Raw genomic sequence first — 25,452 nt, 5'->3', positions numbered from 1 at the left:
AGAAGTAACAAAGAACACATTTATTATCACAATTGCATTGTGTTCCATGTCTTTCTCCATTGAATAAATAATGCCTAGTTGAATGGCTAAACAAGACAACTGTCTGGACAGTACTGCTAGAATTATTCACCTTACCGCTGCACAGATAGACAAAGAGTATAAGTCCATTCTGTTAACATTAGGTCTACTCTGCTAACAAATACTATTCCAGTTGATTTGTCAGTTGTTGTGCATTATATTTTTGTTGTGTTTGCAGTTTGCCCTTTAATAAGTTATATATACAAATAATTAAGTTATATATATTCTCATGCTAAAATTGACTGTAAATCCAGATTTTAAAGTTGATATTCTTCCCCGTGGAGCATGCCCCCATAACCTGTGCCCCACCCAAAAATGTTATCACCAGTGGTTATCACTGTGGTCAGCTATGACAGGTTTAGGCTAGTTAAGGATGACTCCAGGGTGCAACTGGTCTGAGTGACTTTTAATTAGTACATCTCTATCTCTCTCTCCTTTTGGGAGGAGAAAGAAGAGATCAGAAGAGATAGAGTGGGAGAGCCATATAAGGCGTGTGCAAATAGGCGGGAAATTAAGTGTAGGTGGGAAGTGTTTTTTTTTAGCTGTTGAGCTGAGCAATCAGTCTGACTGCCTCAAGCTCCAGCAGATTGAGGGGGAGTACAAACCACTGGTCCCTGGGGACTAGGACTATTGCACCCTTTGTCAGCAGATTCGCAATCTCCTCTCAGAGTGCCCTTGTCTTTACCGGGCAGGGCAAAACAGTCTCTCTCACCCCCCCTGAATAAATCAATAAATAATTCAGTCATTGGCTACCTATAGGAGTAAACCAATAGGAGCAGAGCTCTCCTATGGGGCAGAGCTCCACAAAATAGATCAGTTGAGCCTACATTTCCTACTACAACATCGCTAAAAGATTGAAATGGTTGCAGTCATAATAGTGTCTAAATTTGACCATGTGCTGTTGTAAGGAGTCAATCTTATCAGACCATTCCAAACATATTGATTAATGTTATGTTCTTTTACTGATTGTGAGTGTGTGTGTGTGTGTGTGTGTGTGTGTGTGTGTGTGTGTGTGTGTGTGTGTGTGTGTGTGTGTATGTGCGCGATGTCCTTTTGCTTCAATAATGCCCGTAATGCCAAACGTTGTCCCTAGTAGAAGCTCCTCCCTCTACAAAAATTCCCCACAAGAAAAAAAGAGGCAAGCGATAGCGCGCGCTTCCTGTACAGCCTGGCCTCAATCACGTCCTCGTAGCTGAGATAAATTCACCCCACAACTTCATCGAAGTCATAATCGTACTGAACTCAACATGTCTGGAAGAGGTAAAGGAGGAAAGGGACTCGGAAAAGGAGGCGCCAAGCGTCATCGCAAAGTTCTCCGTGATAACATCCAGGGAATCACGAAGCCCGCTATCCGCCGCCTGGCTCGCCGTGGGGGTGTGAAGCGCATCTCTGGCCTGATCTATGAAGAGACCCGCGGTGTGTTGAAGGTCTTCCTGGAGAACGTGATCCGTGACGCCGTCACCTACACCGAGCACGCCAAGAGGAAGACCGTCACCGCCATGGATGTTGTATACGCTCTGAAACGCCAGGGACGTACTCTGTACGGCTTCGGCGGCTAAACTATTCGTAAACTCAACCACCCCCTACAAAAAACAACGGCTCTTTTAAGAGCCACCCATCTCCACACAAGAGAGTTGATTCCATTATTATAACACATTTTGTCAGGCCTGTACATTCAACGGGTTTAGCTGTCATGAATAAAAACATACGTTGCCAAATCAATGTCAACGCAAGTAAATGCGTAGTCTTGGCATTCCACGACTAGAAATGACCATCCCACATTTGCACCCTAGAAAGATGGTTATTATGGATTATTACGCACACAACACAGTGCAGCCCCTTTTTCTATTGCGCATCTAGTGATAATAATAATGCATGCCCTTGTACCATCCCAAAAGGACAATTCCTGGTAGTAATCGCTAGGCTGGTTGGGAGTTTGGGGGACTTGGTGTTCTATGTATATCATTCTCAATCTTCCTCTTGACGTTTTCATGTTCATATCGCCATCGGAAACAAGGCAACCCGACAGCCGGGTGAAACAGTAAGGAAGGGGTGGGGGGAGGAGCCCGCGCGTGCGCAGATAATGTATTTACCCGCGAGGCAGACTAGAGCTTTGGAAGTGGATGTCAGTAGCCGCCTATATTGCATAGCCCCACCTTTATATTACGGGTGTGCGTTTGCCGCCTCTTCATTCGTTTCTGAGAAGTAACGAGCCACTATCAACATGCCAGAACCTGCGAAGCCAGCGCCCAAGAAGGGCTCCAAGAAAGCCGTCACCAAGACCGCCACCAAAACCGGCAAGAAGCGCAGAAAGTCCAGGAAGGAGAGCTATGCCATCTACGTGTACAAGGTCCTGAAGCAGGTCCACCCCGACACCGGCATCTCCTCCAAGGCCATGGGAATCATGAATTCCTTCGTCAACGACATCTTCGAGCGCATCGCCGGCGAGTCCTCTCGTCTAGCCCACTACAACAAGCGTTCTACCATCACCTCCAGGGAGATCCAGACCGCCGTGCGTCTGCTGCTCCCCGGTGAGCTGGCCAAGCACGCCGTGTCCGAGGGCACCAAGGCCGTAACCAAATACACCAGCTCCAAGTAAACAGATTTTCGTCTGTACTGCTTACCCCAAAAGGCTCTTTTAAGAGCCACCCACCCTATCAAAAAAGAAAGCAATTCCATAGTGAGATGACCTCGCGTGCTACAAATCAGTCGAATGTATATGCTGTACTAATTGTGTATTGTAACAAGTAAGTACAATTATACAGTATTTATACAGCACCTTTCCCAGACCAAGGGTCTCAAAGTGCTTTACATAACAAGGAAGAAAACACAAATAAAACAGTAATACAGGAGTGAAAGCCACAGCAGGTTAAAACAGGCAGAAAGCACATAACAGGCATATGTATCAATTACTCGATGTTACAATTTTCAAAGACTCCAGTCCTTGAACGCGCAGGAGGTTTTGCGCGCCTTTTTTGTTCCTCACTTGTTTGTTGCTCACTAGTTGTCTAAAACGGTTTCCTCTATTAATATAATGGACAGGAGTGACTACACTGCATACATACGCATGGCCAATTTCTCGGGACAGGTGGATTTAAAATAAATAATAAAATATAATAATAGTTTAAACGGCGTTCACATGTGGATCTACCATCACCTCCAGGGAGAATCAGACCGCCTGCTACTGCTCCACAGCAGATGAATGTGTGTATCTTAAACGGCGAAGACAAATGTAATCTTCTTGCACTTGAATAGCATTAAGGTTGATGCAGGCTCACTAGTCAGCTACCTGGACAGAACCTCAAGAACCAATGATGTGAACGAGTTCGGTCATGCATATCTTGTCTATGTCTATTATTGTATTATTGGTGAATATTCATACGATTAATACGAGGCTCAAGGACAGCCAAGCAGCGGCAGAACCATTATATTATATTATGTTACATTACAAATGTGATGTAATTTAAACACCCCGGTCCACAAAGACCCACAAACACATGGAGAGAGGAGGCAGGCTGACTACGTCACCATCGATAAACAACACATACATAAGCACATTTAATTTATTGAATTTACTTATTACTATTATTATTTATTTATTTACAAACAAAGTTATGATTGCAATTTCAGCTAGTTACCAACTAGTTTAGTAGCCGAACATATTCATCATAAGGCTGCTGATGTCCTCAACACAATTCTGGTGATAATATCGCAATTGATTCCTCAGAATCGACATGCAGCAAGCATAGTCTATCTATGGCTTTCACCTGTCTTGTCTAGATTTAATGGGAGGGAGAGGGACACCATCTGAAAAATCACCTATACGGACAAGCTCTCAGCCCCATCCCCGCGACTGTGTTTCACGACCACCAAAAGAGCTCATATTTATAACACCCCGCACCACATCGGGGGACCCTCAACCTTTGTACTCCCTTGCCAGACAACCTGGCTACCTGGACAACGAGTGCTGGTCGCAATCATATGCACTTTTAGCCACTTTAGGAGACAAATAACACAGGAAAAGCTGTGCGCACCGCTCCCTCCGACGGTGCAACGGTGGGGTTTTGATCGAGTCACAACAAAACTCACGAGGCCTTCGCGGCTCACATGACTTTATGCTAACCGGAGGCAAGTCTGCTCGCTGGCCCGTTTGCATTTGGACCTCAACTCGGCACCACGGGTGACTTTTGGCCCGTTATTCGCGAGGAGAAAACACAGGCGCCCAAACATTTCGGCAGCTACGACTGCTGAGCAGGGATGGCTGAGTCTGCACGGTTCTCATGCCGCGTTTAAGGACAGCCCCCTGCTCCGGGTTGAGCTTCATTCTCACAGAGCAGATTTGCAGACTAGTTGGTTTACCGGAACGAACGAGACTTTCTACAGACATGGCAGAAGTCGCACCAGCACCAGCCCCCGCGCCGGCCAAGAGCCCCAAGAAGAAGGCAGCAACCAGGCCCAAGAAAGCTGGCCCCAGCGTCGCCGAGCTCATCGTGACGGCCGTGTCCGCATCCAAGGAGAGGAGCGGTGTTTCTCTGGCCGCGCTCAAGAAGGCGCTGTCTGCCGGTGGTTACGACGTGGAGAAGAACAACTCCCGCGTCAAGGTCGCCGTCAAGAGCCTCGTCACCAAGGGCACTCTGCTCCAGCTCAAGGGCACCGGGGCCTCCGGCTCTTTCAAGCTCAACAAGAAAGCCGCCGAGGCGGTCAAGAAGCCGGCGAAGAAAGCCGCCGCCCCGAAACCCAAGAAGGCGGCCGCAAAGAAGCCCGCCGCTGCCAAGAAGTCTCCGAAAAAGGCAAAGAAGCCCGCTGCTGCGGTCAAGAAGTCTCCCAAGAAGGCAAAGAAGCCCGCGGCAGTCACCAAGAAGGCCACCAAGAGCCCCAAGAAAGTCAAGAAGGCCACACCGGTCAAGAAGGCTCCGGCTAAGAGCCCCAAAAAGGCCGTCAAGGCAGCCAAGCCCAAGGTAGCCAAACCCAAAACGGTGAAGCCCAAGGCAAAGAAGGCAGCCCCAAAGAAGAAGTAAACATTCAAAGTGTTCTTTCCGACACCATTTGTACCACAAAAAGGCTCTTTTAAGAGCCACCCAGATTTTCGTAAAAACGCATTATCATCCATGACGACAGGAAAAGTCGAGTGTTTATTTTAGTATTTTACACCAGTGTCAACCACGGACTTACACACACGACAATCATGGTTTTACTTATTGAGTAAATAATGAGCAGTAATGAGAGATTTGACATCTAGGTCTAGTTTACACTTTGACGCTATAAAGTGTCACTCGGTAGATCTGTGTGCGGGAGAGGATGGTGGGGGTATGACAGTGTCCATAATGATAAAGTTGCATATAATATCAACATATACAGTTAGTTCCTCTTTCCGTTACACCAATACGTTATATTTGGACAGAAAGGCGGGAGATAACAGAACACTTTTCGCTCAGTCAGGAGTAACGTACTACAGAGAGCTGGGAACGCACTTCACAATGTACATATTATATACGTATCAATTATATATTATTATTATTATTATTATTATATTATGACATATACTAGTTTTAGTATATTGAATATGTCATGTCAGGTCTTCTGACGCTGGTTTTCTCTGTGTACCACATGTACAAAAGAAGAGATTTGTTGAGGCTGCATTCTCATTTTATGCACCCAAATTGTGTCTCCACTGCCAGTTTACATTAGGGATGCAACCTCAGCGCATATGTTCAAGTCAAGACTAAAAACCCATATTTTAAATATTGCCTTTAAATGACTAAATAATTAAATTAAGATTATATAATGATTAAAGCACTTTGAGCTGCAACGTTTGCAGGAAGAGCGCTATACAAATAAAGTTATTATTATTATTATTATTATTATTATTATTATTATTATTACGTGGGACGAGTTTGATTTAAACTTCGATTTCTGGCGCGCGAGGGAAACTCACAAAGACAGAAGTGTCACAATCTCTGTCTCTTGATTGGATGAGGTGACATCGACCCAGTGGCCAATGAACGCCGTCAAGGCGAGCTATAAGAACGACGCTCCAAGCGGCGGAACTGTTATCTGAAATTATTTTCTTCATCTTGTTTGAGATCCCGCTAAACCGTCACCATGTCAGGGAGAGGCAAAACTGGAGGCAAGGCCAGAGCAAAGGCAAAGACCCGCTCTTCTCGCGCCGGGCTTCAGTTCCCTGTGGGCCGTGTCCACAGGCTCCTACGCAAGGGCAACTATGCCCATCGTGTGGGCGCCGGCGCACCGGTTTACCTGGCCGCCGTGCTCGAGTACCTGACTGCTGAGATCCTGGAGTTGGCCGGCAACGCCGCCCGCGACAACAAGAAGTCTCGTATCATCCCCCGTCATCTGCAGCTGGCCGTCCGTAACGACGAGGAGCTAAACAAACTGCTGGGCGGTGTGACCATCGCTCAGGGTGGTGTGCTGCCCAACATCCAGGCAGTGCTGCTCCCCAAGAAGACCGAGAAGCCCGCCAAAGCCAAGTAAAAGTTATACTACGGCTTTGACCCCACTACTTAACCCCAAAGGCTCTTTTAAGAGCCAACCACTTCTCTCTCCAAAAGTGCAGTCCATCTCTCCCTCCACTGTTTGTCTGCGTTATGAGTGTTTCATGTTGTGAAGAACACTAATTGTGATTTAATGTACGAGGCAGAGAACGCACCCATACATATTACACAGGGTTGGGCAGAAAACATCCTCGTGATGTCACTGCCTCAGCATTTTAAATAACGTTTAGTCCTTTTTTACGGTTTTAAACATCACCCCTTCCTTGTGTAGTGGACCTTGTTCTTCCATAATAATAGTTTGCGTTTGTTGGTTCATCATTTGTATGAACTGGGTGAGGACAACTAGTTATGAAACTTTAGATTAAAATTAGAGGACAACAATGTTGAAATTATAGATTTAGAATAGAGGACAACAATAATGAAATTATAGATTTAGAATAGAGGACAATGATGAAGTTATAGATTAAGGATAGAGGACAACAATGTCCACAACAGCAGCGAGATTAAAGGACGTCCAATGGCACACAACCACCGTAAAGACAAATAAGTGTCTGCACCACGCTGATCTCTGTACATAATGTTTACACTGTTCTTGTTCATTTGTATTCATATAGTCGTACATTACATACTTTTTTGTATCTTCACATTTGTTTTGGCTTTAAAAAATAATAATTTAAAGGATAGATTATCATTGACAAAAGATATCGGAATTACATCTCTTTGAAGCCAACGGTTTGGGGGAGGGGCCAAACAAAGGAAGCGCGCGGCAGGGTATAAGTGTTTGAATTTGTGGACGGTGCTCGTGTCCAATGGCAGCCGGAGAAGGAGGCGCCAACGAGCCAATGAGCTCGTCTATAGTCGCCAACCAATCGGGGCACGACTGGGGGTTTATAAATGTACAACGTTCTGTTGAGATTGGTTATACTCCAACTGAACGAAGGAAGATATCGTCATGGCCAGAACCAAGCAAACCGCTCGTAAATCCACCGGCGGCAAAGCCCCCAGGAAGCAGCTCGCCACCAAGGCTGCCCGTAAAAGCGCCCCGGCCACCGGCGGCGTGAAGAAGCCTCACCGTTACAGGCCCGGCACCGTGGCTCTGAGGGAGATCCGTCGTTACCAGAAGTCCACCGAGCTGCTGATCCGCAAGCTGCCCTTCCAGCGCCTGGTGAGAGAAATCGCCCAGGATTTCAAGACCGACCTGCGCTTCCAGAGCTCTGCTGTGATGGCCCTGCAGGAGGCTAGCGAGGCTTACCTGGTTGGTCTGTTCGAGGACACCAACCTGTGCGCCATCCACGCCAAGAGAGTCACCATCATGCCCAAAGACATCCAGCTGGCCCGCCGTATCCGTGGAGAGCGCGCCTAAGATCACCACCCTGATCTAACAGTAGATCCCCAAAGGCTCTTTTAAGAGCCACCTCAATATTTCCCTCAAAGGCGTGTTTCTATTTACCACCCGTGTAGGGCGTTAATCTATAGGTTATACCACTCAAATGAGTAGCCTGCAGGGATGCTGACCGTGCCATCTCGGTAACCGAAATACATGTAGGCCAATTCACAACAGCATAAGGCCTTAATGTGTGAATTCGTTGTGATGGTCTAACTATGATAAGCACTCCTTATGTAAAATAATCCGAAGTAAATCAGGGTCAGTCAGTGTATTCTGTAGGTTAACAACCAGTCCTATTAAGAATCCTATATATACAGTGTTCAGACCCCTTCAATTTTCCACATTATGTGGTGTTATAGACTCAATTTAAAATGGATTAAATTAGAAGAATTTGCCATAAATCCACACACAATGAGCACATGATTATAAAAGCATGTTGTATTGTGTTGAATATGTCAGGGTTATTAAAACACGTTAGGCTATACCGCATATGTGAATGAAATGTGCCACAGTATGTATTGTAAATAAAGTTTAATCTGATTTGATGGTTAGGGTCATTTACATTGTACAAGGAAAACATTTAAATGTAGAAAATAATAATAATAATCTCTAAAAAATAAAATAATCTCTTTTACAGTTTATTGAGAAAACATTGAAAACAAATGTCCTATTGGCAATCATTGGATCATTCAAATGAAGATGACCTGACCCCAGGAATATGTAATAGAGGTCCAGTCTGACCAGATATGAACATCCTCTGACTGTTGACACCATCACAGGATTGGGCTTCAATAATCTCAGATTCTAGATTTCACAGAGAGAGCTCAATCTGAGAGTCAACCCTCTGAGATTCATTGAAGTGGGAAATAATTACATATTACTCTTAAAACCAAATCACAGAATACAGAATAGTAGGTTATGATAAAGCATCACTCACTTATGGGGAGCTCTAATATTACACAGCTCAGCACTGTCACCCCAACAAGGCCCAAAGACCCCTTCCAGCCCAATTGGGCTAGTTTAGGTTGCATTGTGCTGGTAAAATTGGGCTTGGGCTGGTGGACAGAATTTGGCCTGGTTTCCCATGAAAAAAAATGTTTTAAAATAACTTGACAGAGACTGTGTTAACTGTGTTAAATATGCTGTGATCACCATGCTAATGTGTGTTTAATTGCAGACCATGCTAATGTAAAATTAACACATTTTATTATATTGCCAATTCAATTGGGGGTTGGTTTTAAAAAGGCACATTCATTGAGACTATAGAGGATGTCACATGGAAATGGATTTCATATGATAATACCATGATTGAATTGAGGTTATCTTCCATGATCATATTTTGCCATTGCATTGAACATGAACACAGCATTGCTAATCGAAACAATCAACAAATATTATTTTTGGTATTTGAGCAGTCCCTTTGTTTACTCTATTCTATTCGTTTTTGATATGTATAATTATTATATATTCTATGCTATAATATTTGGTCTGGTTTTTATCAATTTGGGCGGATTTTGAGCACTTATTGGGCTGGTAAACATCAGACCAATCTGGCAACACTGCTGACCACTCCTCTCAACCTCCCAGTAACAGCGTCCAGAGAGACCCTTACGATATCTAGCTAGCTAAATAGCTAGCTAACTTAGCTAGTGCTAACAGCTGAACTGCAAAACTTATTCGCTTCATAACTTAGCAAATAACGTTACATTGATGAACAAAACATCCATTAATTGACTAAACATATCCATTAGGTAATGAATTCTAAACGTAATAACATAATAATTAATTAAAACCACATTTAACATTACCTGAACAGGCACACCGCACAGCACAAGAGACAGCTCAGCAGGCAAATTCAAATCTCTCCACGTGAAATAGGGTGCAACCATTCGGGTGCATGAAATAGGGTGCAACAGTTTAAAAAAATAAAATAAAGATCCAATAATAAAAATACAACAAATTATATCAGTTGGTCTGTGTAACTGGGGTGGCAAGTAGGTTGGCAGGACTTTTTTCAACGGTGGCGGCTCCCACCCTTTGTTACCATTGATAACTACGCAGCACATACCGAGACCCCCTATTGAATCTCTCTGGAGGCTGGGGTTGGTACCTGTCTTTCCCAATGTTCACTGCATGGCGTGTGTCTCCCGAATTCACTGCATGGTGTGTCTGGGTCCAGTGTGAGCTCACAGGCATCTGGGAGAAGAGCAGAGACCAAATCAGAGAAATAAGAGGAGTAAGATATCGAGCCTGTTTTTCATGAGTCTCTCCCCCTCCTAGATCTCTCTAATTATATCTCAGGGTTTGTGGAGAGTATCAGTTAATTAGCTACTTCAGGATAAAGAGACTCACCTTGTGAAAACTGGGCTCTGGTCTGGGGCTCTGGTGGTAGTAAGATATCCACTGCATTCACTACAGACACACAAACACATTCACAGAAAGAGAAAACATTCACTTCATATCATATTACACACACATTATGTACTGTACACAAAGTGATGATTAGGACATTGGTCTGAAGTTAAAGGGACTAGAGCAAAGTGATGATTAGGACCGTGGTCTGAAGTTAAAAGGACTAGAGCAGACGTGGTCCAACTAAGGCCCATGGACCGGATCCGGAGATGTCGGAGTTTTAATCCGACATCTTTTAACCAAAACAATAGATTTGATTCTGTTATGCCCTAATTAGTTTCAGCACAATATGAGGTCACATGCTATAAAGGTGAATTGTTGAATTGTCTGCTGTACTTTCAGTACAGCAGAACTCGTGTAGATGGCAGTAGAAGTAGGAGCCCCTGCCTGTTTCTGCTCAATCTTAGTGTGTATGTTACGGTACATGTGGGAAAACTAGGGTTAGGGTTAGGTGCTAGGGTGCTACAGTTAAGGTTAGGGTTAGGGTTAGGGGTAGGGTTAGGGGTAGGGGTAGGGTTAGACATGCCAGCATGTACCAAGTCAACGTAGCACCTAACCCTAACCCTAGTTTTCACACATGTACCGTATTACCACATGTACCGTAACATGTAGACAAAGTCCGAAAATGAATGAATTAATGAATTAATGAATGGTCTTTATTGTCATTAATACAGTACAGGTACCATACAACGAAATTTAGGAGGGGGGGCTCCCCTGGTGCTAGGAAAAAAATACTAAAAACAAGAAGGGAAAAGAGCTGGTTTACATAAATAAAGGCTATATACACTATCCACTATACTATATGAATGAATGGTCTTTATTGTCATTGCTATAGTACAGGTACCAAACAACGACATTTAGGAGGGGTGGCTCCCCTGGTGCTAGGAAAGAAAAAAAAAAACACAAGAAGGGAAGGAGCTGGTTTACATAAATAAAGGCTATGTACACTATCCACTATACTATACTGTACAGATAGACGACTAGGGTTGTCATATTGCACATAGTGTTATTGCACATTCATTTGAAGTATCGCAGTTTGCAGGCTAGAAATGTACATATTTGTGCCTCAGCACTACACCTGATTTTTTCAGTCCAGCAGCTGCCATCAATCCGTCCAGACTGTCCAGGGCCCAGAACCTAGGTCTTTGCTGTGTTCAGGGCCTGGATGGCCCTGGGGTAGAAGCTGTGCTTCAGTCTGTTTGTCCTTGCGGCCATGGTCCTGTACCGCCTTTTCGAGGGCAGCCGGGTAAAGTGTTCGTACCCAGGGTGGGTTGGGTCTCTGGAGATCTTGGAGGCCTTCCTGAGACAGCGTGTGTTGTACAGCTCTTCCAGAGAGGGGAGGGGGGCGCCGGTGATCTTCTGGGCTGTTCTCACGACTCTCTGTAGCGCATTTCTCTCCGCGGTTGTGCAGCTGGAGAACCAGTTGCAGATGCCGTAGGTGAGGATGCTCTCCACTGCGCCGCGGTAGTAGGCCACCATTATCTCCTGCTTGATGTGTTCCTTCCTGAGGACTCTCAGGATGTAGAGCCGCTGTTGTGCCTTCTTGATGGTGGCTGTTGTGTTGTTCTTCCAGGACAGGTCATCCTGTATGTGCACCCCCAGGAATCGGAGGGCTGAGACTCTCTACTATACTATACAAATAAAACACTGTGCTGTACTCTATGCTATGCTATAAATATCCTAACATTTCCTATCTCTGAACCTTATACCTTCCCCACCTTCCAACGCAGCCCCACTTCGTAGTTGCTACTTGTAAAATATTTTTTTAAATAAACATTGTTTATTCATAAAATGCGGCTGATATTCTGTCGGCGCCTATCAGCATTCATTAAAAATCCTCCAATACAATAAACATTTTATCTGTGTGTGTGTGTAAAATTCACTGTGAAAATACATAGGGGAGGAGTCGGGGCATGCGCAGATTATAGGTTTACCTAGGCTGCAGCCTAGGGCCACTACCACTAGGGGTAGTACAAATTTAAAAATGCGTGAGACTTGAGAGCCTTGAATATCCGGTTGTTAAGTCTGAAGTCAAACGTGACGTTTTGCAATTTCCGGGTTCAAACCAGAAATTCTCCGCACCAGAATACCAGTATACTCAGGCCCGTCACTATGGGCGGGCCTCAGGGGGCCAGGCCCCCCCACAGACGTGCTGGTGCCCCCCCAACTGGCAGCCAGATATTAAAAAATAAAATAAAAAAAAAAAAAAAATATTTTATGTTAAATGAAGACATTAAAATTGAGAAACAATAGTGTGTTTTTCATTTTGTTGGACGGGATTCTAGTGACAACCAATCATTTGAAAGTTGAAAGTTGAAAGTTGCACGTTACGCACGCTGCTGCTCCCGCCATTTCAGTTGTGTGAGGCAGGTGAGCACTGAGCAGTTGAGTGAAATCTGCGCTTTTTGATGGATAAAGCTTTTTGAATAAAGATGGATATAAGAAAGTGGATTACCGGTAAATCCTCGAAAGGTGCAGCTGCACCCAACCCCGATGGACATACGTAGCACCAGCATTAGCAACTGTGGGCAGCCTGACACTAGCACACCGACGGCTACCACTAGTGAGGTAAGTCCTACTAGCCCAACTGTTAGGGCTAGGGCTACTACTAGCCTTGCTAGCCCCCCGATGAAAGTTTTGTTACTTTTCGAGCCACCAAACAGACTGCTACAAAGCGAGAACATGGACCTGTTCACTGCGGTTACTCTTGTGAACAGTGCATCTGAATGCATAAAATCACTGCGCACAGAGGATGAGTTTACTGTGCTCTGGGACCTCTGCTCTCCTCCAGCCTCAGCCACTGACGAGGCTGGTCCCAGCTGTCCAACTAAGAGAAGACGCACAATTAACAAGAGCTTTGGTGCATTTGTAGTTGAAGGAACGGTTGGACAGTCACAGAGGGACACTGGCGAAAAGACAGAGTTCCTGAGAGTGTTTTACAGTGTTATTGATGCTGTGCAAGGAGAGATGGATGCGCGTTTTGGAGAGCGCAGCTGCAAGCTCATTGGTGCGCTGGCTGCTTTAAACCCAGAGGCCGAGGATTTCATGGATCCATCGAAGGTCACTCCTCTCCTAAGATTAGCTCGAACTGAAGTGGTTGAATCTGAATATGCTGTGGCTCGTGGTGGGTTCCTGGTAAAGAAGATGGAGGACACCTCGTTTCCCCCCAAAGGGCTATTGCCCATGGACAATGGACAATAGCCAATATTCTCAGTATACATTCCACTCAGCACTCCAGGCCATGCCAACTGTCATCCAAGCTTATACACTCGCCCTAACTTTGGGAGCGTCTACCGCGACTTGTGAAAACTATTTTTCAACACTTAAAAATGTTTTCTCTGAGCATCGGCGCAGCATGTTGCACAAGCGCAAGGCTCAACTGATTCAGCTTGCCTTCGAAAAGGACCTCACCCACAAGTTCAAGGATGAGTGGAAGGACTTACTGATGAGGAGATTCAGCACTGAAAAACGCCGCCTCCTTCTTTTCTGAGCCGGGTGTGTGTGTGTGTGTGTGTGTGTGTGTGTCCGTGTGAGCACACGCCGTGGTGATGTTTTGCTAGTTGTATTCTCGACAGCTTTTTCAACTGGAGAGATGAGCTGTTTGCACGGTTATGCTATATTTAATGTGCTTTGTGTATAACGTGTTCAATGATGAGGATCTGGCTGATCCTATTTGCTGTAGATGGGTGGTTTTAATGTGATGATCACACGATCGGTCGGTCATACTGTATCCCTTTTGGAAGTGCACTGATTGCGTGCCAGTCTCCTAATTTTAGTTACGTAGGCTATCCCTGGCATTTATTTAATTCTTGTTCTTGTAAGTGTGCCGGGTTGGTGCCAATTGTTGACCTGTGCGCATTGTAATGCACAACTTGGCCTCTCCACGCTATAAAGTAACTTGCATTCAAATAATTTTTGCTTAGGCCTACTCGGGTCGACAAGGCCTTGTAATAAACCAGCTTCGCCTGTGTTTATTGTTATGTTATTTGCTGCATTCTGATAATTTTAGGTCTAGTCTTCATCGGTAGGCTACGTGTCCAATTTAGCCTCTGCAACCTACTATGCATGTCAGTGTTGCATGACGAATACCATAGCATATCGGATTATATAAAATAGTTAATACTAATTGTGCCCCCCCATGCAGTTCATTGGCCCACCCTAAGACTGGGCCCTGGTGACGGGTCTGAGTATACTACAGCGGTAGAATGACAGTTTAATCGTTTTTTAGACTGGGATCTATTCATACAACAAGGGACACAGCACTTTCCCGTTTTCCCCATATTGTCAGGGTATTTGAGCCTCGGAAAAGCGCTATATAAATATAATTAATTATTATTATTATTGCGGCATTTCGAAGACAGCGCCTCAGCCAACTTTGGACCCGGAAACACGTCGTGACTTAACAACCGATATTCGGACAGACAACAGGAGAGGAGAGCAACAGAGAGACAGACAACAGGAGAGGAGAGCAACAGAGAGACAGACAACAGGAGAGGAGAGCAATAGAGACAGAACTGAAGTGAGGTGAGCAACAGAGATAGTTCAGGATGATAACAAACAGTTCAGTATGACAGAGACAACTAATAGAAAGACAACTGTATGATTATAGAGTTTACATGTTCAAGGAAATATTGTATGATAATAGAAAGGTACACTTTAATTTAATTAAAGAAGTAACAAAGAACACATTTATTATCACAATTGCATTGTGTTCCATGTCTTTCTCCATTGAATAAATAATGCCTAGTTGAATGGCTAAACAAGACAACTGTCTGGACAGTACTGCTAGAATTATTCACCTTACCGCTGCACAGATAGACAAAGAGTATAAGTCCATTCTGTTAACATTAGGTCTACTCTGCTAACAAAGACTATTCCAGTTGATTTGTCAGTTGTTGTGCATTATGTTTTTGTTGTGTTTGCCCTTTAATAAGTTATATATACAAATAATTAAGTTATATATATTCTCATGCTAAAATCGACTGTAAATCCAGATTTTAAAGTTGATATTCTTCCCCGTGGAGCATGCCCCCATAACCTGTGCCCCACCCAAAAATGTTATCACCAGTGGTTATCACTGTGGTCAGCTATGACAGGTTTATGCTAGTTAAGGATGACTCCACGGTGCAACTGGTCTGAGTGACTTTTAATTAGTACATCTCTATCTCTCTCTCATTTTGGGAGGAGAAAGAAGAGATCAGAAGAGATAGAGTGGGAGAGCCATATAAGGCGTGTGCAAATAGGCGGGAAATTAAGTGTAGGTGGGAAGTGTTTTTTTTTAGCAGTTGAGCTGAGCAATCAGTCTGACTGCCTCAAGCTCCAGCAGATTGAGGGGGAGTACAAACCACTGGTCCCTGGGGACTAGGACCATTGCACCCTTTGCCAGCAGATTCGCAATCTCCTCTCAGAGTGCCCTTGTCTTTACCGGGCAGGGCAAAACAGTCTCTCTCACCCCCCCTGAATAAATCAATAAATAATTCAGTCATTGGCTACCTATAGGAGTAAACCAATAGGAGCAGAGCTCTCCTATGGGGCAGAGCTCCACAAAATAGATCAGTTGAGCCTACATTTCCTACTTCAACATTGCTAAAAGATTGAAATGGTTGCAGTCATAATAGTGTCTAAATTTGACCATGTGCTGTTGTAAGGAGTCAATCTTATCAGACCATTCCAAACATCTTGATTAATGTTATGTTCTTTTACTGATTGTGAGTGTGTGTGTGTGTGTGTGTGTGTGTGTGTGTGTGTGTGCGTGTGCGTGTGTGTGCGCGATGTCCTTTTGCTTCAATAATGCCCGTAATGCCAAACGTTGTCCCTAGTAGAAGCTCCTCCCTCTACAAAAATTCCCCACAAGAGAAAAAGAGGCAAGCGATAGCGCGCGCTTCCTGTACAGCCTGGTCTCAATCACGTCCTCGTAGCTGAGATAAATTCACCCCACAACTTCATCGAACTCATAATCGTACTGAACTCAACATGTCTGGAAGAGGTAAAGGAGGAAAGGGACTCGGAAAGGGAGGCGCCAAGCGTCATCGCAAAGTTCTCCGTGATAACATCCAGGGAATCACGAAGCCCGCTATCCGCCGCCTGGCTCGCCGTGGGGGTGTGAAGCGCATCTCTGGTCTGATCTATGAAGAGACCCGCGGTGTGTTGAAGGTCTTCCTGGAGAACGTGATCCGTGACGCCGTCACCTACACCGAGCACGCCAAGAGGAAGACCGTCACCGCCATGGATGTTGTATACGCTCTGAAACGCCAGGGACGTACTCTGTACGGCTTCGGCGGCTAAACTATTCGTAAACTCAACCACCCCCTACAAAAAACAACGGCTCTTTTAAGAGCCACCCATCTCCACACAAGAGAGTTGATTCCATTGTTATAACACATTTTGTCAGGCCTGTACATTCAACGGGTATAGCTGTCATGAAAAAAACATACGTTGCCAAATCAATGTCAACGCAAGTAAATGCGTAGTCTTGGCATTCCACGACTAGAAATGACCATCCCACATGTGCACTGTAGAAAGAAAATGGTTAATATGGATTATTACGCACACAACACAGTGCAGCCCCTTTTTCTATTGCGCATCTAGTGATAATAATAATGCATGCCCTTGTACCATCCCAAAAGGACAATTCCTGGTAGTAATCGCTAGGCTGGTTGGGAGTTTGGGGGACTTGGTGTTCTATGTATATCATTCTCAATCTTCCTCTTGACGTTTTCATGTTCATATCGCCATCGGAAACAAGGCAACCCGACAGCAGAGTGAAAAAGTAAGGAAGGGGTGGGGGGGAGGAGCTCGCGCGTGCGCAGATAATGTATTTACCCGCGAGGCAGGCTAGAGCTTTGGAAGTGGATGTCAGCAACCCCCTAATTTGCATAGCCCCACCTTTATATTTCGGGTGTGCGTTTGCCGCTTCTTCATTCGTTTCTAAGAAGTAACGAGCCCCTATCAACATGCCTGAGCCTGCGAAGCCTGCGCCCAAGAAGGGCTCCAAGAAAGCCGTCTCCAAGACCGCCACCAAAACCGGCAAGAAGCGAAGAAAGTCCAGGAAGGAGAGCTACGCCATCTACGTGTACAAGGTCCTGAAGCAGGTCCACCCCGACACCGGCATCTCCTCCAAGGCCATGGGAATCATGAACTCCTTTGTCAACGACATCTTCGAGCGCATCGCCGGTGAGTCTTCTCGCCTGGCCCACTACAACAAGCGTCGTACCATCACCTCCAGGGAGATCCAGACCGCCGTGCGTCTGCTGCTCCCCGGTGAGCTGGCCAAGCACGCCGTGTCCGAGGGCACCAAGGCCGTAACCAAGTACACCAGCTCCAAGTAAACAGATTTTCGTCTGTACTACTTACCCCAAAAGGCTCTTTTAAGAGCCACCCACCCTATCAAAAAAAAGAAAGCAATTCCATAGTGAGTTGACCTCGCGTGCTACAAATCAGTCGAATTTATATGCTGTACTGATTGTGTGTATTGTAACAAGTAAGTACAATTATACAGTATTTATACAGCACCTTTCCCAGACCAAGGGTCTCAAAGTACTTTACATAACAAGTAGAAACACAAATAAAACATAATACAGGAGTGAAAGTCACAGCAGGTTAAAACAGGCAGAAAGTATACATAACATAACAAGCATGTATAAGGCATATGTATCAATTACTCGATGTTACAATTTTCAAAGACTCCAGTCCTTGAACGCGCCGGAGGTTTTGCGCGCCTTTTTTGTTCCTCACTTGTTTGTTGCTCACTAGTTGTCCAAAACGGTTTCCTCTATTAATATAATGGACAGGAGTGACTACACTGCATACATACGCATGGCCAATTTCTCGGGACAGGTGGATTCAAAATAAATAATAAAATATAATAATAGTTTAAACGGCGTTCACATGTGGATCTACCATCACCTCCAGGGAGAATCAGACCGCCGTGCGTCTGCTGCTCCCCGGTGAGCTGGCCAAGCACGCCGTGTCCGAGGGCACCAAGGCCGTGACCAAGTACACCAGCTCCAAGTAAACAGATTTTCGTCTGTATTACTTACCCCAAAAGGCTCTTTTAAGAGCCACCCACCCCATCAAAAAAAAGCAATTCCATAGTGAGTTGAGCTCGCGTGCTACAAATCAGTCGAACGTATATGCTGTACTGATTGTGTGTATTGTAACAAGTAAGTACAATGTATTTATACAGTACCTTTCCCAGACCAAGGGTCACAAAGTGCTTCACATAACAAGGAAGAAAACACAAATAAAACATAATACAAGAGTGAAAGACACAGAGGGTTAAAAACAGGCAGAAAGCATACATAACATAAGCCTGTATAAGCCATATGTATCAATTACTCGATGTTCCAATTTTCAAAGACTCCAGTCCTTGAATGCGCCGGAAGTTTTGCGCGCCTTTTTTGTTTTTCCACTCTGCCATTGTTTCTTTCAACTGCTGGAGTAGTGTACTCACTAGTCGTCTAAAACGGTTTCCGGTATTAATATAATGGACAGGAGTGACTACACTGCATACATACGCATGGCCAATTTCTCGGGACAGGTGGATTTAAACATAAATCATGAATATAATAATGGTTTAAACGGCGTTCACATGTGGATAATCTCGTACAATCAATAAGTTAGCCTACCACTACCGCCAAGACATGCCCACTTATCTATCGATATGCCTTCATATCACCCCCATTATGTCATTAACTGGCCAAGTCAGTGTGACAAGTCAATAAAAGAGCAATTCCATCGTGTTTTGAGCTGACGTGCTACAATGAAGTCGACGTTATAGTATGGTATAGTATATATTATATAGTACTGGTGTTTAATAACTCGATGTTACAATCTTCAATGACTCCAGTCCTTAAGTGATATCCCTCCCAAAGACCTCTTAATCCCCACTACCTCCCAGTACAGGTTTCTCCACAGTAAATAAGTTAATAATGAAAACATGTAATTCTTCCTTTTTCTAGCATTGTGACTGCCTGGTCCTAGCATAGATGTATTTTTCTTATGATGACTGGTGGATAGGTGATTCTTAGACAACCTGGCTAACTGGACAACGAGTGTTTTTTCAAATGTTGTTCAGAACCAGACTCGACCAATAGAATCTAGTGTCAGGAGTCGCCTACTTTGCATAGCTCCCCCTTTATATAGCGGCTGCACTACCTCCACCCTTTCATTCGTTTCTGAGAAGTAACGAGCTGTTTTCATCATCATGCCTGAGCCTGCGAAGCCTGCGCCCAAGAAGGGCTCCAAGAAAGCCGTCACCAAGACCGCCAGCAAAACCGGCAAGAAGCGCAGAAAGTCCAGGAAGGAGAGCTACGCTATCTACGTGTACAAGGTCCTGAAGCAGGTCCACCCCGACACCGGCATCTCCTCCAAGGCCATGGGAATCATGAATTCCTTTGTCAACGACATCTTCGAGCGCATCGCCGGCGAGTCCTCTCGCCTGGCCCACTACAACAAGCGTCGTACCATCACCTCCAGGGAGATCCAGACCGCCGTGCGTCTGCTGCTCCCCGGTGAGCTGGCCAAACACGCCGTGTCCGAGGGCACCAAGGCTGTGACCAAGTACACCAGCTCCAAGTAAACCGATTTTCGTCTGTATTACTTACCCCCAAAAGGCTCTTTTAAGAGCCACCCACCCTATCAATAAAAGCAATTCCATAGTGAGTTGAACTTGCGTGTTACAAATCAGTTGAACTTACCCAGTGAGCAATTTTACGTTGATTAGACGTCTAAACAACGTCTAAATGGCCCGTAGACGTCTAGGCGAAATCGAGGCTAAATATCCGCCATATTGGAAATTTAAAAAACGTCTATGTTTAGACGTTGAAATGCCGTTGAAACATAGACGTTGTTTCCCTGTCTATGTTTCAACGGAATTTCAACGTCTAAACATAGACGTTGTTTCAATTTCCAATTTGGCCTATATTTAGACCTTGAAATGCCGTTGAAATATTATGTTTCTGGAGGTACTGCAATACCAGGTCGATGCGTGGTGTGGACGGAGCAAGCCCCTATTCCATCTCCCTGCTCCAAAAATCAATTTAATATAACGTCCCCGGGTAAGGGACGTATCAGATATTAAACTGATAAGAACAGATACACTTGATCTTAGCCAAAAGGCCGAGAAGCGATATTCGCGATGGTTTCGAGGGAGGGTAGTCATTCTCTGGCACGTCAATGTAGGTCACGGTTTAACCACAACAATAGTTTCTAGGCATTCCACTATATAATAATAATAGAAAATAGTGCTTTAACAATAATAATGTAGTGCCAATGTACAAAACATCACAAAAATACTACTTTTCACTGTTCCAACCGGGAAATTCAATACGTCCCATGGTCACGTGGTAACCCGTCTCCAATCGTAGCGAAAGAAAGCATTTGTTAACCAAAATTACATTAACCGCAAACTGGAAATAATAACCAACCGGTTACATGTATTCAAAACGTCTTTGAATTAAAAGAAAAGGACAAAGAATAATATGCCTGTAAGCAATGCGTTTGTATTTTTAAAATATAACTGGTCTTTCCTCTCATTCTGTGCTACTTGTTCCTGTTTAAAGTTGTTCATGTGCTTTGATCTTTGTTTGAAAAGCCACTGATGACTCTACAATGATAGACTCTCCTCCGCAGTCATCAACACCAGGTACTATGACTATTTTTCTATATAATCTCAATTCAGTTCATGTAGTGTGTTGCCGATTTGTCTTCCCAGCCTCATAGTCATAGAGTAGAGCGTAAGGACAATAGAATGGGTAATAACGGTTTTAATGCATTTGAGATAAGTAGAAAATATGTTTAGACACAGACCGCATTTATCTGGGTAAAAGGAAAGCGACGTATAGACGCAATTTAAACCACCACTTCCGCATGAATAACTATGCTAGACTACATGGAATCTCAGACTAAATGACGGTCTGGTACATATTTTGACAATCTACATGCGTTTAGGGTATTAATTTAAACTTAACGTGCTGCTGGACTAAAACAGGTTTAGACACAGACCGCATTTATCTGGGTTAAAGGACAGCGACGTATAGACGCAATTTAAACCACCACTTCCGCATGAATAACTATGCTGGACTACATGGAATCTCAGACTAAATGACGGTCTGGTACATATTTTGACAATCTACAGGCGTTGAGGGTATTAATTTAAACTCAACGGGCTGCTAGACTAAAACAGGTTTAGACACAGACCGCATTTATCTGGGTTAAAGGACAGCGACGTATAGACGCAATTTAAACCACCACTTCCGCATGAATAACTATGCTGGACTACATGGAATCTCAGACTAAATGACGGTCTGGTACATATTTTGACAATCTACAGGCGTTTAGGGTATTAATTTAAACTCAGCGTGCTGCTAGACTAAAACAGGTTTAGACACAGACCGCATTTATCTGGGTTAAAGGACAGCGACGTATAGACGCAATTTAAACCACCACTTCCGCATGAATAACTATGCTAGACTACATGGAATCTCATACTACATGACGTCTGGGACGTATTCTGACAGTTTAGAGGGGTTTAATAACGGTTTTCATGCATTTAAGATAAGTAGAAAATATAGCCGTAATATAGCTGGTCTATATTGGTTTATATTGTAGACGCGAGGTTGAAAAGACGTCTATTGCTCACTGGGTATATGCTGTACTGACTGTGTATTGTAACAAGTAAGTACAATGTATTTATACAGTACCTTTCCCAGACCAAGGGTCACAAAGTGCTTTACATAACAAGGAAGAAAACACAAATAAAACATAATACAAGAGTGAAAGCCACAGCAGGTTAAAACAGGCAGAAAGTATACATAACATAACAAGCATGTATAAGGCATATGTATCAATTACTCGATGTTACAATTTTCAAAGACTCCAGTCCTTGAACGCGCCGGAGGTTTTGCGCGCCTTTTTTGTTCCTCACTTGTTTGTTGCTCACTAGTTGTCCAAAACGGTTTCCTCTATTAATATAATGGACAGGAGTGACTACACTGCATACATACGCATGACCAATTTCTCGGGACAGGTGGATTTAAAATAAATAATAACATATAATAATAGTTTAAACGGCGTTCACATGTGGATCTACCATCACCTCCAGGGAGATCCAGACCGCCGTGCGTCTGCTGCTCCCCGGTGAGCTGGCCAAACACGCCGTGTCCGAGGGCACCAAGGCCGTAACCAAATACACCAGCTCCAAGTAAACAGATTTGTCTGTACTACTTACCCCAAAGAGCGGGTACAGAAGACAGCTTCTTGTCTCAATGTTTAAATGCATTAATACTATTTTATAGTCAATACAAAATATATGCAATCTTTTGAAAAGTAAAAACGTGTAGTTGTTGGTTTGAGGGATATGAAGAAGGACTAGGAGCACATGGTTAATGTGTAAACAAGAGCTGTGTTTATTGCACACTCTGCATTCACTTCCTCATTCACACTTCCTGGTCGCCTTAAATACACCTCATCACCCTGCTAAGGCACCTGGGTAATGTAGTGAATTCGCCCTGATCACTCAGTGGGTGTCTAGTCACCACACAGGTCCAAGTACCAATGTCCAAGTACCAATGTACCAGGTCCAAGTACCAATGAATCCGCGGGCCACCTCAGCTGTCGTTGTTCCCGACAGTGGAACCACCTCTGGCCACCGTGTCGTTCTGTCCACCATTGTCAAGAGATGGGTGAACCCTCCAGAAGGAGGAAGAGGTCCAACTAAATCCACGTTGATGTGGTCAAAGCGCCTTTCTGGGACTGTGAACTGCTCCAATGGTGCCTTCACATGTCGATGGACTTTTGTGAGCTGGCATGCGATGCATGTTTTGACCCAGTCGCGAATGTCCTTCTTCATGCCATGCCAGACAAATTTTTCTGTCACCAGACGCTGTGATGGCTTCCGGCCTGGGTGTGACAAGCCATGTATGACATCGAAAACCTTCCGTCTCCACATCTTGGGTGCCAGAGGACGGGGCTGGCCAGTAGAGACATCGCATAGCAGTGTCGTACCCTTATCGTCAAAAGGGACATCCACCAACCGAAGCCCTGTAGTCGCCGTCCGAAAGGCCTGAATGTCAGGGTCTGCATCTTGGTCCACAGCCATGCGGGCATAATCGATGCCGAGGTGGACGGTGCTTGTGAAGGTGCGAGAAAGGCAGTCAGCCACGACGTTCTGCTTTCCTGCTACATGTTGTATGTCTGTAGTAAATTCAGAAACGTAGGAGAGATGACGCTGTTGCCTGGCTGACCATGGCTCCGACAGTTTAGACATGACAAAAGTTAAAGGCTTGTGGTCTACAAAAGCAGTGAATGGTCGAGCCTCTAGGAGGAAACGGAAATGTCTGACTGCCAGGTAAAGGGCTAGTAGCTCACGGTCGAACGTGCTGTATTTCTGCTCACTAGCACGGAGCTGCCGGCTAAAAAAAGCGAGAGGCTGCCAAACCCCGTCAATCTGCTGCTCTAAAACAGCACCAACTGCGCGGTCTGAGGCATCAGATGTCAAGGCAATGGGGGCATCTGGCACTGGATGTGCTAGCATGGTTGCATTTGCAAGAGCTTCCTTGGTGGCAGAGAATGATCCTGACATTTCACTGGACCAGTCAACAATGTGCTTGGGAGGCTTGCCCTTGAGGGCCCCATACAGGGGTCGCATGAGGCAGGCTGCTTGTGGAATAAAGCGATGATAAAAATTCACCATACCCAGGAACTCCTGTAGGGCCTTCACTGTTGTGGGGCGTGGGAACTGCAGCACCGCCTTCACCTTTAAGGGCAGTGGGGTTGCACCGGCAGAAGTGATGTGATGGCCGAGAAAATCAATGGAGGGCACCCCAAACTGGCATTTTGCTGGATTGACAATCAAGCCGTGCTGCTGCAATTGAGCAAAAAGGAGGCGGAGGTGTGACATGTGTTCTGCCTTGGATGTACTGGCCACCAGGATATCATCAAGGTAAACAAAAAGAAAAGGCAGATCACGCAACACTGAGTCCATCAACCGCTGAAAGGTTTGGGCGGCATTCTTCAGGCCGAAAGGCATTCGTAAATATTCAAAGAGGCCAAACGGTGTGATGACTGCCGTTTTGGTGATGTCTTGAGGATGGACTGGCACTTGGTGATATCCTCGAATGAGATCCACCTTTGAAAAAATAACTGCTCCTGCCAGGTGGGCTGAGAAATCCTGAATGTAGGGAACTGGATACCGGTCAGGCGTAGTGGCATCATTAAGCCGCCGGTAATCACCACACGGGCGCCAGCCTCCATTGGCCTTGGGAACCAGGTGCAAAGGCGAGGCCCAGGGACTGTCAGACCTACGAATGATGCCCAGTCTCTCCATGGAGCTGAACTCCTCCTTTGCTATCGCCAACTTTTGTGGGTCCAGCCGGCGGGCTCGAGCATGCACAGGCGGACCACTGGTAGGTATGAAGTGTGTCACATTGTGTTTTATGGAGCCAGCCAAAAACGTTGGCGTTGTGATGTCTGAAAACTCCAGCAGGAGTTGGGCGACATCATCAGCCGGTGAAAGGAGAGCGGCCAGTCTTGTCGATGTAGCGGTGGTGTGCTCACAAGCCAGTGAGCAGAAGGTCTCAGCGTTGACAAGCTGACGGTTACCCACATCCACCAGCAGCCCATTAGCACAAAGAAAATCAGCACCCAGGAGCGGGGTGGACACCTTCGCCAACACAAAGTCCCAAGAGAAACGTTGTCCAGCAAAGCACAGTGTTAAGGGGCGTGTGCCAAACGTGGGGATGGGGGTGCCATTAGCTGCTTCAAGGTTGGGGCCCAGTTTGGCTGCTCGGATATCCAAGGCTGACGCCGGCAGAATGCTGACCTGAGCTCCAGTGTCACAAAGAAATCTGCGGCCAGATATAGAGTCAGTAATGAACAGCAATCCGCTGGAAGGGCCGACACTCAGGGCTGCTAACGAGTGGCGGCCAACGCGTTTCCCGACCAGCTACAAGGTGGCAGGCACTTCTTTGCTTTGTTGCCGAACTTGCCGTGATAGAAGCAGAGACTTGACTTCTCACGGCGGGCCACAGCGCTGGCGGAGACAGAGTGTGTGTGCGGTTGATGCAT

The 25,452-nt window shown here is 45.2% G+C and overlaps 7 protein-coding genes across 8 annotated transcripts in view; all 7 read left to right on the top strand.

The window, feature by feature from the left end:
- The window catches only part of LOC308152857 (histone H1-like), a gene marked incomplete at both ends in the record, with an annotated part of 32,076 nt that extends 26,980 nt beyond the window's left edge, over nt 1-5,096 (top strand). The window contains one exon of one of the 2 annotated variants that reach the window (XM_080525929.1): nt 4,532-5,096. In XM_080525929.1, coding sequence (XP_080382055.1) covers nt 4,532-5,096 — 565 coding nt within the window. Of the gene's footprint in view, nt 1-4,463 lie in introns of those variants that run through there. The other variant, XM_080525928.1, reaches the window with a different exon arrangement.
- On the top strand, nt 2,303-2,677 carry LOC308152904 (histone H2B-like; the record flags this gene model as incomplete). Its single annotated transcript, XM_080525976.1, has 1 exon — nt 2,303-2,677. One exon carries the CDS (start codon nt 2,303-2,305, stop codon nt 2,675-2,677), a length of 375 nt encoding a protein of 124 aa, XP_080382102.1.
- A 1,084-nt stretch (nt 5,097-6,180) lies between the features above and the next one.
- LOC308152885 (histone H2A-like) lies at nt 6,181-6,567 on the top strand (the record flags this gene model as incomplete). Its single annotated transcript, XM_080525957.1, has 1 exon — nt 6,181-6,567. One exon carries the CDS (start codon nt 6,181-6,183, stop codon nt 6,565-6,567), a length of 387 nt encoding a protein of 128 aa, XP_080382083.1.
- Nucleotides 6,568-7,539: 972 nt separating this feature from the next.
- LOC308154278 (histone H3.2) lies at nt 7,540-7,950 on the top strand (the record flags this gene model as incomplete). Its single annotated transcript, XM_080527444.1, has 1 exon — nt 7,540-7,950. One exon carries the CDS (start codon nt 7,540-7,542, stop codon nt 7,948-7,950), a length of 411 nt encoding a protein of 136 aa, XP_080383570.1.
- Nucleotides 7,951-16,359: 8,409 nt separating this feature from the next.
- On the top strand, nt 16,360-16,671 carry LOC308152937 (histone H4; the record flags this gene model as incomplete). Its single annotated transcript, XM_080526009.1, has 1 exon — nt 16,360-16,671. The coding sequence occupies one exon, from the start codon at nt 16,360-16,362 to the stop codon at nt 16,669-16,671; it is 312 nt and encodes a 103-aa protein (XP_080382135.1).
- Nucleotides 16,672-17,339: 668 nt separating this feature from the next.
- LOC308152911 (histone H2B-like) lies at nt 17,340-17,714 on the top strand (the record flags this gene model as incomplete). Its single annotated transcript, XM_080525983.1, has 1 exon — nt 17,340-17,714. One exon carries the CDS (start codon nt 17,340-17,342, stop codon nt 17,712-17,714), a length of 375 nt encoding a protein of 124 aa, XP_080382109.1.
- Nucleotides 17,715-19,591: 1,877 nt separating this feature from the next.
- On the top strand, nt 19,592-19,966 carry LOC308154277 (histone H2B-like; the record flags this gene model as incomplete). Its single annotated transcript, XM_080527443.1, has 1 exon — nt 19,592-19,966. The coding sequence occupies one exon, from the start codon at nt 19,592-19,594 to the stop codon at nt 19,964-19,966; it is 375 nt and encodes a 124-aa protein (XP_080383569.1).
- Nucleotides 19,967-25,452: the final 5,486 nt, after the last annotated feature.

This window comes from Nansenia antarctica, assembly GCF_963989245.1.
Source record: "Nansenia antarctica genome assembly, chromosome: 3".
NCBI classification, from domain to species: domain Eukaryota; kingdom Metazoa; phylum Chordata; class Actinopteri; order Argentiniformes; family Microstomatidae; genus Nansenia; species Nansenia antarctica.
This window is presented reverse-complemented; position numbering and strand designations above follow the sequence as displayed.